A 19,120-nucleotide genomic window follows, 5' to 3' on the forward strand; every position below is an offset into this window, starting at 1 on the left:
CATTTTTTTTTTGTAAATTTTTTTCGTTTAATATAATACGTAATGGTAAGGATATTTGTAAGTATCTATTGTAATAATTGTAAATCACCGTTTTATTAAAAACTTTAAATTTTATATTTTTTATGTTAACAAAATAGCCTGTGTACGCTGCAGAAACAAAAAGTAATTTCAAATGTACCTAGTTATTTATTTTTGTCAATACATTATGTTTTTTAGATACCTACTTATCCACTGCTTCTTATAAAAGTGTATATTTTATAGTATTTAATAAATAATAATAAACTTTGTAGGTGTAGTAGGTATACAAATAATCAAAAGTATCAAATATTATATTATAATATTTGACTCCATAATCTAAAATCTGTATTGGTATTATTATATAGAAGCAATGGCGTAATTAGGAATTTGTCCTGGGGGGGGATATACATTTACAAACAAAATATTAAATTGTCATGTACATTAGTGAGTATATAATATAATATACTATCAAGGTTCTGGGGGGATCTATCCCCCTCACCCCCACCACCCTTAATTACACCCCTGTAAGGTAATTGAAATTCAATATTACACACGTAAATATTATATATTGTGAACTTGACAGGTTATATTTTTATAAACATTGAAAGGTCTTGCAAAATATTTGTCTGCATAATTTTTATGATGTATTTAAAATTTAAATCCATAAATATTTTTAGAATATGAGCAGAACAATGAATGCATTGATATTTAGTTTTGTGCTTTCTTTTGGAGTAGTAAAAATACTTCAGTCTTTAATTTTGAGTGTTTTTTGAGATAGCAAATTCTTCGTATATTTCTTTATAATTGCGAAAACGAAAAAAAAAATAGGGAAAAACAGTAATGTTTAGGCAAAATAAATTTAAGACAAAATCCATTTCATTATTTTATTGTTTTTTTAAAACGTATTATATATAATAAATTTATATTCTATAAATGTTGATAAAAATTTGGTTGCTTTGTCAAAAATCTTGATAATAAAATACAAGATTCCTCATGGTATTATGTAACTTATTTTAGTTACCTACTATTAGTTCTAACCAGAACCTTAAAAAAATGTCGAGCATAAATCCACATTATTTTTTTATAAGCTTATACAGCAGAGTGAATTACCCGTTTTTAAAAAGTATGATAGTATAAATTCTGTTCTACCACAATAAAAAAAAAAAGAGAAACAGTTGTTAATATAATGCTGTCACTTGGAAGTCATAATAAAAGTTTAATGTTGAATACTTGTATATGTGAACTAACGTTAATTTTATCCACGTATTTTCGTGTTAAACGTGTGTTTACTAAAATTAGATACGATTTCAGCAGTGGTGCAAATATTGACGAATATATTATAAAGGTTGGTTTGATACAGATAAACTGGTCATACCTGAATGAATAAATTTAACTAAATCCAATGAAAAATATATTCATATTTCATGAATATTGATTCAGATTTATACAATGAATTTAGAAATTTTATATTTCAATTCATTTGAATACTTTTTTTTGTAAACATAAACATATATGTCTATTTTTCCAAGTTTATTAAATATTACAGTATTCCTTAATAAAATGATTTAAATTTACATTTTTGTGTTTACAAAATTAAACGCTAATAAAACAAAAAACAATTATTTGATTCACCGTTATATTAAATAAAATGCTTACTGGGAAATGTAATTTTATATTAGCTTAATGAATGTATACGTAATGGTAATTATTATTCAATGATACATAGGAAATTAATACTATAGAAAATGTATATAGTATATAAACAAATATACAAATTATTTATTTTAAAAGGCAATTATTATTAGGTGTAGGACACTAGGACATAAGTTATATTTACAGAAAGCGGTTCATCATTGAAAAAAACTTGTTTTAGAGAAGCCACCCCCCTATAACGACACTTTTTTAGGGTTTTCAATTGAAATTCTTACGTGGATAATTAGATTATAATTATTGAGGAGGGATTGTCATTATTTAGCTGAGATAATTTGTTTGCAAGTTGTTTAGGTGATCACTAAAATACTTATAGTAACAGGTACGTGATTTGATATTTGTTTTTCTTAACGTCAAACAAAAATAAAATTATATAAAAACACGATTATTATTTTGTATTAAAAAAAATTGTTATTATTTTTATTTTCAACTAAATACATGGGTATATATTTTTCTTTTAATAAATTGATATAAATTAAATCCTTAACTATTTTATAATACTTAAGTTATACACTTATATGTAATCATGGAATACATTTATGCATATTGTCTTAGGACTAAAATATTTATAATTATATATTTTAAAGAATTACGATTGTTACAATAATTGTATTTATTAAGTACAGCCTAAATGTCATAATAAGATATAATATGTAGAGGTATTTCAATCATGCTAGTTCTTATCCAGAGGGAAATATTAGCCCAATCCTAAAATAGAGTCTGGCTGGAATGGATGACAAAAAAAAAAATGTAAAACAGAAAGTTATAATTATTCAACTTGGATCGATACATAAAATAATAAAAAAAAATTGAACCAAATCGGACTAATAAAATGCACGAGGGTACAAAATTAAATTATCTATTTTTAACTTTTATTAGAATTTCTGATAGTGGTAGATATTTATCTCACTCATTCACACACGAAAAATGTGAAATATGGTAATATGGTATTACAATTGAAAGTAATAATAAACATCGCTAAACATTTGATAAACGATAGTGAGTGCGCTATGGAGCTTTAAAATGATCCAGCAGTTGGATTTTTTTTCATATTTAGAGAAAGTATTGACGAGATATGACTTCCGATCAACAATGTAGAATTACAATTTTCAAGCACTCGTTCTAACCTCAATAATGATAAAAAAAATAAATAATCTTTCCAATAGAACAGTTATAAAAATATAAGATTCTTAACGAAAAATAAAACCGTAAATTCAAAACATTGTATTACATTTTATAAAAATGTTACTGAAGACTGAAATTACTAAGTTTAGTGTAACATATATGTGGTACTGTGTGGTACTATATGTGGTACATATATGGTACTATAGTACCTATAACTTATTATAAGATTTATTTTTTAAGTTGATAGTCGAAATGATTTCCATTATCAATGAAATCTTAACGTCAGTTACCATGTGCTACGTACCTATATTTCGTTAATTTAAATTGACTTAATTAATTGATTTTTTAATAAATATAATATTATTGTAACGTAAAACAGTTAATTATTAAAATTTTAAAAATTTTATTTTAAAGTTGTTTACAAAATAAATACATTTTTATTTTTAGGTATCTATTATAATATATTTTTATAAATATTTCAAAGTATAGCTATCCAATTTTAAAAAAAAAAACACAAAATATGCAGCAATGCTGAAATTATATTGTTAGAGATAATCATAAATTGAAATTCAAGTGCATAATATAATACATCAGTTCAAGTATAAGTATTAACGTCTCCCGATAGGCAGCATGTTTCTAGTAGAAATAATTCATTTTTTTTTACGTAAAAGTTAATCAACTCAACATTTTATATTCTGAGATTAATAAAATGATTTCTTGTTAAATTTAAAAAGTATTAAATAAGTAAATATAAATAGTTTATATAATTTTATTTTAAATTACGGATAATCTAAGTATTTTGCATATTTTTAGTTAATTGAACCCATTTAGGCCGAAGTTTTTAATAAAAACGAATTTGAATGTGAATTGATGTCACTATATCATTAATGTTACAACACAATGTGTTAAAAAAGTATTCTAATTATTTAAATACATAACCAAAAACTTTGTTTTAAGCCACCAAGTTATTAAAATATCCAAATATTTCAAATACTGCCAAAAACAATGATAATAATAAATTATATTAAAAAAATATTGTACATAATAGGTATATCTATACAGCTTAAGCCACTTATATAATATTCTATTTTATAAAAATATACATATGTGATTTGTATTTAGTATAGTTTTAACAATAGATTGAAACTTACATTTGAAAAGTGAATTTTTATCAGGATTTTAGTTCCGTCGAAATAAATATCACGTAAACAACAACACTACACCACCACGAAAAGATCAAAAAATGTAAGTAAGATAAATAAATTTAAAACAAATGTTCAAGAAAAAACAAAAAAAAAAAAAAAATACGAATGAAAGAACACCCTATCCACCACAACAGATACCGGCATTAATACGATTAAAAAAAAAACCCATCTGAGCGCATTCGAAGTTAACGGACAAGTGTGTGAGGCAAAACAATAAGACGGTATAGCGTATGGTTGTTGATAGCAGTGGCGGCATCGTCCATTTCTCCGGAGGAAGTTCCCTCTCACTCTGTCGGTCGGTTAAGGTTGAGGTCGTTAAGTAATGAAATTATTAATATCAGTCAACGATCTTTCTTTTTTTCCGCAGACTAGTTTTAAACACACTAGAATTAAAAATAATAATTTGAAAGATTTTCTGAGATTTCTTGCCTTCTTGGTGTCAAATGAAGTATTTAATAGCTATAGCTGATTAGAGCCAATAGGTTAATAATAATATTGGCATAAAAACATCATGCATACTACTTTCCATGCTAATGATAAAATTGTAATTCTATTGTCACCAATCAACGGTTCAGAAATTCTTATATTTTAAAATGCATTTAAGTTTGTTATTGGCTATCGCAAACATTTAAGATATTGTATTTTTATCATATTTTTTTGTGTCGATTGTAAATTTGTGAACAATAGTATAAGTTTTAAAATGTAATAAACGTGAATTTTTTAGTATCATCTGTAGTACTAGGACAACAAAATCTTCCAATTCCATATTTCCATTATTGTAACTATATAATTATATTTATTTGTGATATTACAATAAATACATAATGATATTACCTACTATATAAATTAAATATTCTTCTGTTGATTTTGGATATTTATGCGTTATAATCGAAATATGAATATAGGATTATATTCTAAATTCATTAATTTTATTTTCATACTAAATATTTTATGTATATATGATCTGAGCTTAAATGACAATAAGTAAGATTTTTTATAACCAAAAATAAATATTTATATTTATAATATGTTCGTACCATACATTTATCTAGTTTTTGTATGGGTTTTTTTAAGTTAAATACCAATAAAAAATAACTAATTAAAAAACAATTTAGTATTTTCAAATAAAAAGTAGGTAAGTAATATAATCAGCACACATTCTTTAATTAATAGAAACAGGCAACGGCTATGAGTATCTAATAAAATGTGACTTTTTAATTAATTTACAAAGTACCAATATCTAATAAAATAAAAACTAAAATTATATGAACAAAAAATTTTGTGTACTTAAATTTTAAGTATTATTATTTTTTTAAATTAAACTTATAATAACAGTTGATATATAATAATATAATGAAAGTCTGCTAAAAAGTTTTCAATTGTTAATTAATTTTATTTATAACAATGGTTTTAAAAACATTTATAAGTTATAAATTATAAAAATAATAACTTAGTTATAACTGAGACTAAAAATAATAAACATAACACTATCAGCATCTTTAACATGATTTAATCGTTGTAATCACATTAAAATTAAAAAATAATATTTAATGAATGCTTAATTAATATGCAATCGGAGCTTAAATCTTTTACAGGCTGAGACTGCAGTCTGTTATAACTTATAAAATTGTTAATATTATCTTAATATCTTATATCTAGGTAATTTAATAGCTGTTTAATGTTAGTAATTTTTTCTGTAATTACGAGACTTGAAATTTCGATCACTATTAGATGATTTGGAAAAAATAAATTGCTTATAAATAATATCTGAACTAGGAATTAAGTAAAAATAAATAACCTTTAAAAATTGATTATAAAAACTTGGGAACAAAATTATTTTATTTTTCCTAATTATATATTTCAACAATAACACATAGGATTATGTAAAATCTAAAAGCAAGCAAATTAAATTGTATTAAAAATGTATCAAAATTATATATTAAAGTTATTTTATTTAAGCTTAACAATTAACTATTAATTATACATATATATGTATAAATATAACATTGTTATTGTTGAGCCACATCGATTATTCTAAAATATCATCAAATAAATAAAATAATAATGTATAAACTCTGCAATATAAATAATAATATTGACTAAACAAAAATTATTCTAATACCTACTCATTTTAAAATTCATCAAAAGTAAATCGTATTTTCTGAAGCATATTAGAAACGTAGTATAGAGTACCTACATAAGTAATGAAATTAAGCCGCTCTACTTTATTTTACTGTGTTCACTGAATTTGAAAATTAGTCAAAAATTAGTATTCTATTTACTATGTTGATAAAATAGAACTATATTTTATTAATTTAAATAATATGAATCCCTATAGTTGTTTCTACTTAGAAAATTAATGAATATATTAATATTATATGTATCTGATACGTCATTAAGTGTGTTAATATGATAACTACCTATAAAAATGAGCTATGCAATTTTCAATGACACTAATTTACATGATTCTAAATTGTATTTACATTTCACTTACACAGGGAGTCAACAACATTCAATAAACTTTTATTCTTTGCAAATCATGAGATTGAGACAATGTAATAATTTTCTACATACAAATAGTCTGCGAATAACAGAGCTAATAATAATATAAATAATAACAAAGATGGTTGATATTAGTAATATTTAAATAACGAGATCATGTAGAAAATAAAGTGAGACAAAATGCCAAAACTTACAAATAGTTCATAATTAAAAAGATCCATTAAGTAGTTGTTTTTGATAACTGCGTATACGTGTGTTATGACTTATGACATTTAAGTGTAAGTACCAACCAACTTAGTAAAAAAATTGATAGATATTTTGAATTATGATGAACTTCCTATTATTTTATTTGGGTAACATTTTAGATTTTGTGTGATGTGTGGAGCGATGAATGTATTGATTTTACAAAGGTGGTTTTTTTTGTGTGTCTGTGTACAAGAAAAGTAGTGGAAAAAATGCTTCGATTTTCAACTTCAATATCTTGTTCGATGGGAAAGTGAATCTAGTTGGTGCACTAGAGAGGTCAAAATTTAAAATTACAAGTAGTTTTCAAAAGTGCCGAGAAAAACAAAAAATAAATAAAGGAAAAACATTTAATTATTGCATTTTATGTTATTATAAATGGGTAAAACGTAATAAAAGATTTAAGAATTCAATAGACAAACCACAAATTGAAAAACAGTAATGTCCTTCTGTTTCAACGATCCATACAAATAACTTACACTTATACATTAATACAGTTATACTATTATCATAAACATTTAATTATTGTATTTGTATATTATTATGTAGATTCAAATGGACCTACAATTTCAATTGCCGAGTGACCAAGCAAGAAAATATGGCATGAGCCAGTATTAGCCGTGGAAACAGCTGCTGCCGTATTGGTTCCTATATCATTATGATACACAATCCAAAAATTAGTGTAAATAACTTAATTATATAAGTTAGTGTAAGAACTGAAATGAACTCTGTTTCAAATAAATTTATGACACAGAAATTTGTGTAGAAACGGCAATACGGGTATAGTCTTCAATGAGTTATCGTCATCCGTCGATAAAATATCGTTTGTGACATATTTATTAAACTTTAAATGACAACAAAATTCGTATTCGCACGAATATATATTTTTATAAACCACCATGGACCATGGTCTATCTCTCTAGATATTAATCTCAACTCTATCACCGTCTAAAAAAAGATACAAATTCTAAATTATATAAATAATATTTCAATGAAATCATAGCCGAAGTTCAACCACACACAGAGATGTACACTGACACATCTATAGACTATAACAGATCAAAGAGAAAGAGCAGCAATAATATCGATGTGTGGTGATACTGTAATTCAACTTAAACTGTCTGATAAATGTTAAATGTACACAACCGAAGCCTTAGCAATACTAGAAGCAGTCAAATATTTCACTCAATCCGAGGACAACAAAGTTGCATTATACTAAGCGATTCACTAAGCGCAGTAACAATTCTTAATAACATAGTCAACCCTTCCGATATAGCAAGGAATATTCAAAACTTCTGCCACATTGCACGATCCACCGGTCAACACATACCTATCATTTATGTGGATTTCATAATATAGCAGGCAACAAAAAAACCGACGGGATCGCAAAATTTTCACACAGCTCAGTAGCTCACCTAAAGCTATCGCTATAGAGCTATACCTCTTAGTATAACGAATAATGTATAATATATTATAATATTGTACTATATTGAATCTAATGCGTTTCCTGATAATTCGATTGATGAGTTTAAATATAAGTACCATATAATATATTAATATAATACCTACACAATACCTACACATACATATTATTTAAAATATTGTTCACGATCATACTAGTTAACTTTGTTAATATCACAATATGACAAATTAGAATTAGATTCCTATATATGCCTATTTTTTATTATGTTTATAAAATAAAACAGTTTATCAAAAAGGTACCTGTATTATTTATAGTTTGAATAATTTTTATGACGGGATATGAATTCTTGAATCATAAAATATAAAAATGTCAGTGCACATCTAATATAGGTACTTTCACAAATAAAATAAGTAATTACCTACTTATACTTCTGTATTAAATCCATTAAATAAAAAAATTTCGTTTTAAACTTAATTTTGATAGTTGTTTTTTATTTTGCCCAATTTTATAATAAAATATAAATGAAAATGACCTATTATTTTAAACAAAGTAATAGGAGCATGAAACACGTTAAATAAAGCTTTTATATATTTTGATTAATTAATATGTTTAGACTTTCATAATTTATTAAGCTATAAGCTATGACCTATATATTATATTATTATAGCAGGTGATATATATTTTCAGTATCTAGTGAACTATAACAATTTGATACATTTAATAAATAAATAAGAATATTATAATTTTCATGTTCTCCATACATCGGGAATTATTTCGTTAATGTATTCATTGCTTATCGAAGAATTATTTTTTTTTTATAATATATTTTTAATGAATAACTATTTTTTTTATAAATAAATTAAAAACAGAAAATATTACTCTTATAGGTTACCATGTTATCTATTGATAAAAGTTGTAATTAAATAATTTGTTATGTTATTACTTATTACTTATTAGTTATTACATTATCTAGTTTAATATTTTTGTTCTAAGTTTGGTACCGCGCATTAATATTGATACATATTATATTGTATACATTTCTTTGAATAGGTACCTACCTTACTTATAGGTATATATTATACAATAATATTCAAATATTGCATATGGATATTATTTTCTTTTCTTTAATGGATAGACACATAAATTATACAACGCATACTTGATGTATTGATGTCAAATGTGAATAAATTTCATACCTACCTATCTAATAATTAATAAATAATAGACATGGCACCTTAAACATTTCAACTATAATTTGAAGAACAGGTTTAATTATAGATATAAATGACAATGGAATTACAAAATGATGCTAAATCAAAATTTTTAACCGTAACGAAGAATATATTATATGTAAAAATAATAACTTTTTAACCAAAAAACCTCAACAATTATTTAATTTTATGTATTTAAAAAAAATTATATTTGATATCTAAAAATATAATATTACAATTCATCATCGATCCAATAAGAAACTAAAATATTAAATTAATGGTAAAATAGGTGTTTACAAAGAAATATAAACATATACTATTAATATGTTTGTAGTATATTTCGTTGTGTAGAACACTTCAATACTCTAAATAGTTATCCAGAAATATCGCATTTCATTTTCTTATAAAACGTTGATGAATATGTTTAAGAATAGGTATCTATATTTCTATTGATAGGTACAGTGAAATAATATAGTAGGTAATATAATACACTGCCGTCTGGCGTCTACCACGATAGTCGTTACTCGTTAGGGAGTTGAAACCACAAAATAATTGATACTTGAACGGCCAGACATGTCTTTTAAGAAACCACAGCCCACAGGTGTAATGTACCTATTTTATTTTACAACTACCACTTATTTGGGTATAGATTTTTCATTTCGTAAAGCTGGGAAAGCGAGTTCTCATTTTGAGAATAGATTGTAACAGACAGCTATTTGTTGTAGGCAATTGTTGGATAATACAAACGCTCCACGGGCAAAAGGTGGAAAAAGTACAATCAGCTTAGTATTATAGGTATCTAGTTTTACTTGTGTATGTTTGATGATTTTTGTTACGTACATAAAAGTACAATGCTAATATATGATGTTAATTGTCTAGTTATCACTTATCAGCCTCTTTAGGTTGTATAATTTTCGATAGGTTATTGGATATACAACAATAAGATTTTATAAGTTTTTGAATACTATTTACCACTATACAATAATAATTGTATTATTAACTAGATATTTTTGGTATTATTTATTCCGTATAAGCACAACTTACATAAAACAGACAAAACTGTTGAGTGTTGACCTATACTTACACTTATTTATTTCAAAAATACAGTTTTTTTCAAAAATAAAAATAATTAAACGATATTTAATAATATATGGCGTACCTATGTATAAGTGTAATACCAACGGTTATTGAAATGAAGTATTTTGGCGTTTCAGGGCCGATAGACATTGTAAAAGATAGTACGCACAAAAAGGTACATACCGTATAGGTTATATAGGTATATCGTATATATGTATTGATATTTGATATTAGATTTAGTACTTTGTAGGTACTGATATAATATATTAATTTGGTATAATAATAAGCTTGACAAGAGACAAACATATATTTTTTGATGTGTACAGTGTATTTAAACATACCTAAACATGTATGTGATTCGACCGTTAACGATGCCGACCCGAATTCAACAAACGATGAAATAATAATATCAGATGGCGTTTTGATATGGTTATTAATATATCATAAATTATAATATACGATTTGATTTCCGTTTAAAGTAATATTAATATTATTACGGCTGTTACTATTTTGCTAATAATTAATGATGCTCAGAGTTCAGTTAAAAATGTGGTTCGAATATTTGATTCCAACTAAAACCTAAAAACCCGCTCACCACATTTAAAACTATGTCCTAGGTACGAGGCTGCAGTGGCTTATTTACTATTTAGGTTTTAATTTTGTCTGGTGGGGGGGGGGGATATGATTTTATCCAGCAGCCTTGCCTTTAAAGTTAGAGGCCTTAAGTTAGGACTCCGAACATTTTTGCTTTTTATATACGGCTCACGGGGGATTTATCCCTTTGATCCCCCCCCCGCGTAAATACGCCCCTGGTACGAGGTACCTATCTATTCAAAACCTGTTAAATGCGCTAAATAATATATAGATATAATATAGTAAATTTATAAAAGCGATGCTCAAAAAGCGGGTAAGTGGATGTCGCTCTGCTGTACAGTAGGTTACAAGTGGGTCAATGTACCTATAATACATTGTATTAAATTTGAATTTAATGATATAATATCAGTGTATAAGAAAAACGATTCTGAGCGGAGACGGATTATGTCTGGATTTTTTATAATTATTATTAATTATTTATTATAGCCTTTAAGTTGAATTAATATTATAATATTATAATTTTTTGTTCGTTGCTACGACGATAAACAAAGCGTTAGAAAGTAAAATCCCATTTTAAGCGGTTTTTTGTAATTTGTCGGCAGTTTTTCGCGTGGCATTAAATAGCTATTGAGAAAATCGAAAAATGACCTCTCTACCATCTTGATTCAATTTACTAAAATATAAGGTAATATATGTTGAAACTTGTAATCGAAGCACTCCTTCTGGTAAAAATTTTGTATACAGGATAAAAAAAAATAAAAAAATAAACACCATTGTAAAACCACTGGCTTCCTTGCTTCGCTCAGAATTTAATATCTAGATTATGTCACTATTTGCTATTTGGATTATAATATTATACTGTAAACGTAATATATTTAAAATGTACACATCATCAAAATTCTCATGACGTATATATAATGATTAATTACTATACCTACACGGCTACACCTAATTATCTAATTAAATAATAAATATGTAAATTCCTTACAAGGTTATATGGTACTAGGTAACATAGTATCATTAAATTATTGTATCACATTTTGTTCTGTTTTAAGTTTTTTGGCTGAAATATTATTCTGCCTATAATTGGCTAATCGTCATTAATATACCATAATTGATACCTATATGAAATGTAGAAACTTCGTTGTATAAAATTATAATATAGGTGCCTACCTGTTATTTTAAAAATAATTTTTATCAACCCACCCACGTTGTGGGTGGTTCAAGTATGTCACCTCAAATACATATTAGATACAATCGGGTTGCAGACACTAATATTGTGGTAAACAAAATCACAGGTGAAAAAAACACCATGGCCGTCAACAAATTAGTAAAAAATTGTCAGTTTTCTGAGAATATAATTCGTCGTAGAGAAACGGAAACGATATTATTCTAATGCCATCTACATAATATATTTGGCGCTGGCGTACAACCGTGCGAGAATTTCAACCGTTCTACGCGTACCGTCGCAGCTAGAGAGCGGTATAGTATATGTAATACTCGAAACGGGATATTCGTATTATTTTTAAATAATTGTAATAACATTTACCTAACCTATCTTCAATTTTATTAAGAACGAAAAAAAAATGAAACCACTCTGCTGTACAGACGTACAGTAGGAGTTGAGTTTAACTCTTCATCGAGTAAGTCATTGTAATGGATATTGTGTTACATTTGAATTAAATATTTCCATGATAAATCATTGCATACAAAAACGATTTTAATAAGATGTAACTTGTAGAGACAGTCTGTCGGCCTAATCATAGTGATTTTTTTTTTACTATTTATAGTAATACGGTATAGACTATAAATAGTCAAATAGTCAATAGAATAAAATGCATCTAAATATTTTCCATTATTTCCTCATATCCTCCCTCGCAATACGCCCCTGCTCAACCATGTTTGTTTCCATTTCATTGTTGAGCACTATCAAATAAAATAAATTAACACTGCATATTTGCATTACCTACAAGAATTTGACGAGTGTATTATTATATTCGATAAATATGCAGCATATTAAGTTAAAGTATGGTTTTGCACATACCTACTATATTATAATAATATGACTATATGAGTACGATAAAAATAAATATAAATACTAAGATTGGAATTATATTATTATGTACCTACATTATAATAATGGATCATATAGTTCAGGCCTTCAGGGGTGGCCAAACTTTTTTTGATTAATATCTGCTGAGGTTATATTTTTTCTTTTAGGGTCAGCTAATGTAAAAAATATATAATAAATATACTTAGTATATAAATAATAAAATAAAAGTGTAAAGTTATCTAAGATAAATGTTTCACCTTAAATTTCTTAATAATTTTAAAATATATTAACGTTATACTGTTGATGTAGAAGCGTGTCGTTGCATATCATGGCCATTGGCCAGTTAATTATAATATCGGTATTTGGTAATAACTAATAGGTAGTCACTATAACTGCTAAACGAAGACGCTGCTCTAAATGATCATCAGAAAGTATAGTTCAATACCTATTCAGCTTTTATAACTTTCAAGTGAGAATATGCCATTTCACACGAACAGGTTAATTCAAAATATGTATTTAATAACTTTCTAGATATAACTAATAAATTACAAATTTATAATAATAATTAATAAATTCTAACAGGGGGGATCGACTTAGAAATCGTCCAAGATCAGCCAGTTGATTGTGGTCGTTGGGCTTACGTAATTCACCAAGTTAAACATTATGGAGCAATTATAAATTGTAGATTATACTTCTTTTCGAAGTTATAGCCATTTGAAGTTAATCATTTATCACGTCTATAGTCAGTGCGTAGCTAGTGCAGATACTTATGTAATTATGTGCATCCTACCTTGATGCCGCGTCCGGAAATGGCACGTGCGACGTGTCATCGGGTCAGACGTAATCAAGATTCATTTCACCAGTGCACAACACCAAAATATTATAAAATACGCGATCACGAACGGTGACTTAAAAACGGACGGTTATAGATCGAAAATATTGTCGCATAATAGGTATATACAACCACACTAATTGAGGACGCAAAAACGGCTTGATCGAAAATAGGAATTACTAATGCCGCGCTATTCCACTTCTGCCGTGTTCGCCGTTCGCGTAACCTTGTGATACAATACTCTCGGATTGGTCAATTCATTATGTTATCAAACAATTGATACCACGGTAGTTGTTTACTGTAAAGTCGAAATATTCCAACGAAGTCGACGTGTGGTTAAAGCGTTTACCATTAACAATACGGCATACCCCGTGTAAAATAACCCTGATCAATATCAAACATAATATACCAAGCCCAGATTACCAAAAATTCGATAAACGTCGTACGTGATAGATACTACTGTGCTAGCGGAATAGCAATTTAATGTTTTCGGTGGAGTTTCAAAACGTGCCTGTCGGTAACCGTAACCGTGGTTGGTCACAACCAGTCTTTTCGACCACAGTCTATACGGTATATAGACGTATAGTATTATCGTTTATTCGTATGACTTATTAGCTGTGAGAGAGAAATTGTGATATTTTCCGCAAGTCATAAATTCATAACTATTAAGTAGGTAGATAATAAGCCTTACGACAACATTTGTCGCAGTTAAGTTTTCCACAACCGCAATCACGCCACCGTCAGAATAACGATGATTTGTTATCGAATGTTTTCGCGTGACCATTTGAGAGTGGATATTATGCATATTATAATATATAGTGATGTGCAGAACTGTGGCTAAATTTCGGTGAAACAATAATCTTGAACGAGTCTCCATATCACTTCCAGTTCGACGAAACTCGCTGCAAATTTTCCAAGGATTGCTTGCCGGGTGACTTAGAAAAAGGTAGGATTTTGTTTATACAACAGTCAATTATATTATTTACAGGTATCTTGTAGGAATAGCGTCATAGCGACGACCATTTCATATGCTACTACGACGCTTATTTGGAATTTATTATATCGTATAGGTTTGGAAAAACCAAGTAAAACCTCGAAAAAATAACCACTTTATGTTGACAGTGTTATGCAAATATTAAGTATTATGGTGTTATTAATTTTCTAACAAATGTATTGTTTATTATATAGATCCTATTTATCTATCACGTAGGTATCATATACGAGTATCTGCAGTATTATTATATTATTGTCTTCGATAACAATGCAATTATTAGTTAAGATATATTTTAGGATGCTTATTTTAGTAATTTTAGGTTCATTTCGCCGATGAGAAATTGAGTATGACTCTTTGATAACAAGGATTTCTTATAAATATAGTAATTAATGAGTGGGTAATTTTATATATTTAACGTTATCAAATCAAAAACTTAATCTTGTGTCTTACATATTTTTCTTAAGTTATAACTTAAGAAACTATAATAATTATTATAGTTTCTAACATTTTTTTAATTTACAATGATATGTGTTTTTTTTTAAATTAACCTATCTTATAGTATATTATTATGGGGGCCCTCCGAAGGTCCGTCTAAAATAAATTATTTTAGCATTCCTTAACGTCACATCGAATGTGCTTCTACAATATAATTCCGCTGTAGATCTTTACCAGCTACAGAAATATTTTACAACAATATTATGAAGGTATAATACTACTACAGTGAAATTTTATATATGCGTTTTTTTAAGGTGAATTTAAACGTTTTGAATTTAATTAAGCCACGTTTTAACATTTACGGATTAAGATGTTATAATTTTTTATGTGGAATTTATAGATTTCATATTTGTACCTACAGCAAATAAAATGCATTCCAAAACTATAGAAGAACATTAAAAAATAAACTATTAAACTAAATTAGTTAAAGTAATTCTATGTTTATATTTTCGACCAATTCAAATAATATTATGCCTGTAATTAGGTGTTTAATATAATGAAAGTTACTTCCATAAAATATGGCTTGTAAAAATATAACGTAATGTTGATAAGTAATCGTTTGTTTGTAATGGTTGTGATTTTTATGCAATCACGACTAATTATTTTACACTTTTCAAATATGATAACAGTGATATCAGTATTATTCCCATTACATATAATTTAATTTAAAACACTGATAAAAACCATGAAACATCCACAAAACAAAATAAATTACTTCTGAAATGTATTGTGTACATCGTGCGCACATCCAATTCGGAAATTAAATAAACAGATTATAATATTAATTATAATAATATAAAACCAACATTTTAAACCACGATGTATTTACTTTTTCAAATAATATTTAATTTTATACGTCAAAACGATTAAATAAAAAAAGATATTATATTTAAATTAACGGAAATCTGAGTAAAATGATTATTGGGATGCAAGTTATAGAGCCGAAATAAATTCTAATAATATAAAATTTGATACTCTGGCCAAAATTATTTAGTTCAGAATATTGTACGTCAGAAAACATTAATGACTATTTGGAAACTAAGTGTGTTTAGTTAAAACTAATAGGATTAACCACTATAGGCACTAACAGAGCCTATTACGGGATAAAAACATTTTTTTCAAACAATTTAAAATGTTTATAGTTTTGTAAAATTTCTTAACAACAACTATAGCTGTTTATAATCAAACAGTATTTCGTTTTTTCTTTGTTGTATTTATCAACAGTTTTGTTTTATTGCTTGGGTCAGATCTTAAAACGCAACGATCTTGTAACACTTTCAAACTTTTTACACATATTGAACAGTATTTTTTTAAACTTGCAGTTATAATAAACGATTTTAATTTTAGATAAATAAGATATAATATTTATAATACCTTTAGAAAATAAATTTAAAGAGTAGTTTAAATTAAATATGGATCTGATATAATATATATATATTTATTCGAAGAAAAATTTACAATCTGTATTTAATGAACATAATAAGTAAATGAGAGATAATACAATATGCATAAAGGTTGATACATAAGTATGGATGTTAAACTTTTTGAACATTTAACACTAGGTACCTATGCAAAATGAAATGCAGTGAATACTAATTTAGTTTATGCATTTTTAAGTTAATGTAGCTTAAATTCAAAAATATTTAACTGTATTTTGTTTATACCAATGTCAGATATTAGAACGACATTTTACTAAATCAACATTTTGGGGACTTTGTATAATTATACTATTGTCTATTAGGGATCTAATATAATATAGAAAACAATTATGTTATGGTAGGTAAACTGTATACCTACATGACTTCGTTATTATAAAACTGCACGTATATATATGTTTTTTGAATAGATTACCTAGTACCTACTATTGACTAAGTATTCTTAACTCGTTTTATTTAAACTGCTTAAATATAAATTATTAAAATTGTTTTTATATAATCGACACTTACTTGGACGCTAACTGAAGAGCATTGCAACCTTCCATGTCTTTTTCGGAAGCCTTACATCCCGAGTACCTGATCAGCCATTCCACACAATCTACGTGCCCGTTGATGGATGCTTCGTGCAAAGCCGTGTATCCAACGCACGATTTCTTGTTCAAGTTTCTTATACCGTGGATTTTCAGAAACCTACAAACGAAACTTTAGATATTATTTATGACACGTCCCGGTAAATAAATATATGATCGCTATTCGGTGTACGTGTGAAGAAAACGCACTTCGTGTTGTAAATAATAATAAAAAAAATAATGAAATAGCAAATCTAAAAATAATATCGTAAATTATTATAAACATCCGTTTGTCGTATCACCTCAGCACGGACAACTGTCCGGTCCTTGCGGCGTAATGCGATCCCATTGCACCACGTGAGTCCTCAGCCTGCAGACGGCCAGAGTCAGAGCCGGCTATGAAACCTAAGAAATTGAAGTCTCCCACCCGGCAGGCTCGCAAAACTTCCGCGTCCAGCTGTTTGGTACTGATCAACAGCACTTGTCGGTTGTTGTACATGTACGATGCGTCGGACATGACTGCGAACACGCTTGTGAGCAAATTCAACAGGAAAGAATGAAAACGGACGGTGAAAATAAAGGGAAAAAAATCCTCTCGGCCGTGCCACGACGATCTCCATACACACGCTACTGCAGAGATGCGTATCGGCGACGGCGGATAACGTTTCGTAACGATTTCGTAACTTGCCGCGGCCAACGAGCGCGCTCAACTTTTACGCTCTGCGGGATTCGACCGTCGTCGATCTTTAATTTCGATAAAACGCGCGCGAGTTAAGCTTTTTCACTTGTGGCAAAATGTAACGGTTCGCTATAAATGATATAAAAATTGATCTGCGTTAACACGACGTGAGCGAGCTACCAGCCCGTGACCCCGTATACAAATGATGTATCATAATAATAATTAATAATTAATTATAGAATAATAGAAAAAGCTTCTCATAAAACCACTGTGTTTGACCAATACACAACATAACTTTATGAGGACACAAATTTTCTCTAAGATCTAAAAAGTTATTTTTATTCGTCGACAAGCACCATACTGCATACAACTTGAAAATAAAATTGTTGCAATACATGCAATCGCATACTTTTGTATTTTTAGAATTTCTTATTTACATGTTTTTGCACGTTTTGCAACTGTTTAGATCATGTTTTACTCATTTTTAATGTACGGGTGCATGCATAGTGCAGTTATTTAATTGGCTAAACGCATATCCCGGAATAATAATATATAACAACATTGACTTGCCTGTTATCGTTATGAGCCGAGTGAACCGGAAGAACTAGAGCCGTGGGAGCTGTAGCCGGGGGAACTGGAGCCAGTGGAACCGGCTGTGGAACTGAGCAGGGGCTACACGAGTCTTCACACACGTTTTCCAGACTGAACTCGCCGCTAGATATCCCACTATCAGACATATCGTCATCTGACGACGACGATGTGTGGTGCCTGTGCAGATCTCCTCCTCCTTTGCAGTCATCCGAGTCCGACGAGTTAGGCCTCATCCACCCGAGAAGCAGCAACTTCCACAAGCACATGATTATGTCCACGGTGCAGAATTATTTCCCGAACGTAAGCGACGCACTTCCACGAAAGTATACAATTAGGTTTGACAATGGTATAGATTATTGTATT

The 19,120-nt window shown here is 27.9% G+C and overlaps 1 protein-coding gene across 2 annotated transcripts in view; it reads right to left on the bottom strand.

Annotated features, from left to right (window-relative positions):
• The window catches only part of LOC100163469, a 72,188-nt gene extending 54,568 nt beyond the window's left edge, over positions 1 to 17,620 (bottom strand). Inside the window, exon 1 of one of the 2 annotated variants that reach the window (XM_029491704.1) lies at positions 17,429 to 17,620. In XM_029491704.1, coding sequence (XP_029347564.1) covers positions 17,429 to 17,463 — 35 coding nt within the window. In that variant the 5' untranslated portion in view covers positions 17,464 to 17,620. Of the gene's footprint in view, positions 1 to 4,004; positions 4,257 to 17,428 lie in introns of those variants that run through there. The other variant, XM_008189583.2, reaches the window with a different exon arrangement.
• Positions 17,621 to 19,120: the final 1,500 nt, after the last annotated feature.

The sequence above is a fragment of the Acyrthosiphon pisum genome, chromosome A3, assembly GCF_005508785.2.
Source record: "Acyrthosiphon pisum isolate AL4f chromosome A3, pea_aphid_22Mar2018_4r6ur, whole genome shotgun sequence".
Taxonomy (NCBI): domain Eukaryota; kingdom Metazoa; phylum Arthropoda; class Insecta; order Hemiptera; family Aphididae; genus Acyrthosiphon; species Acyrthosiphon pisum.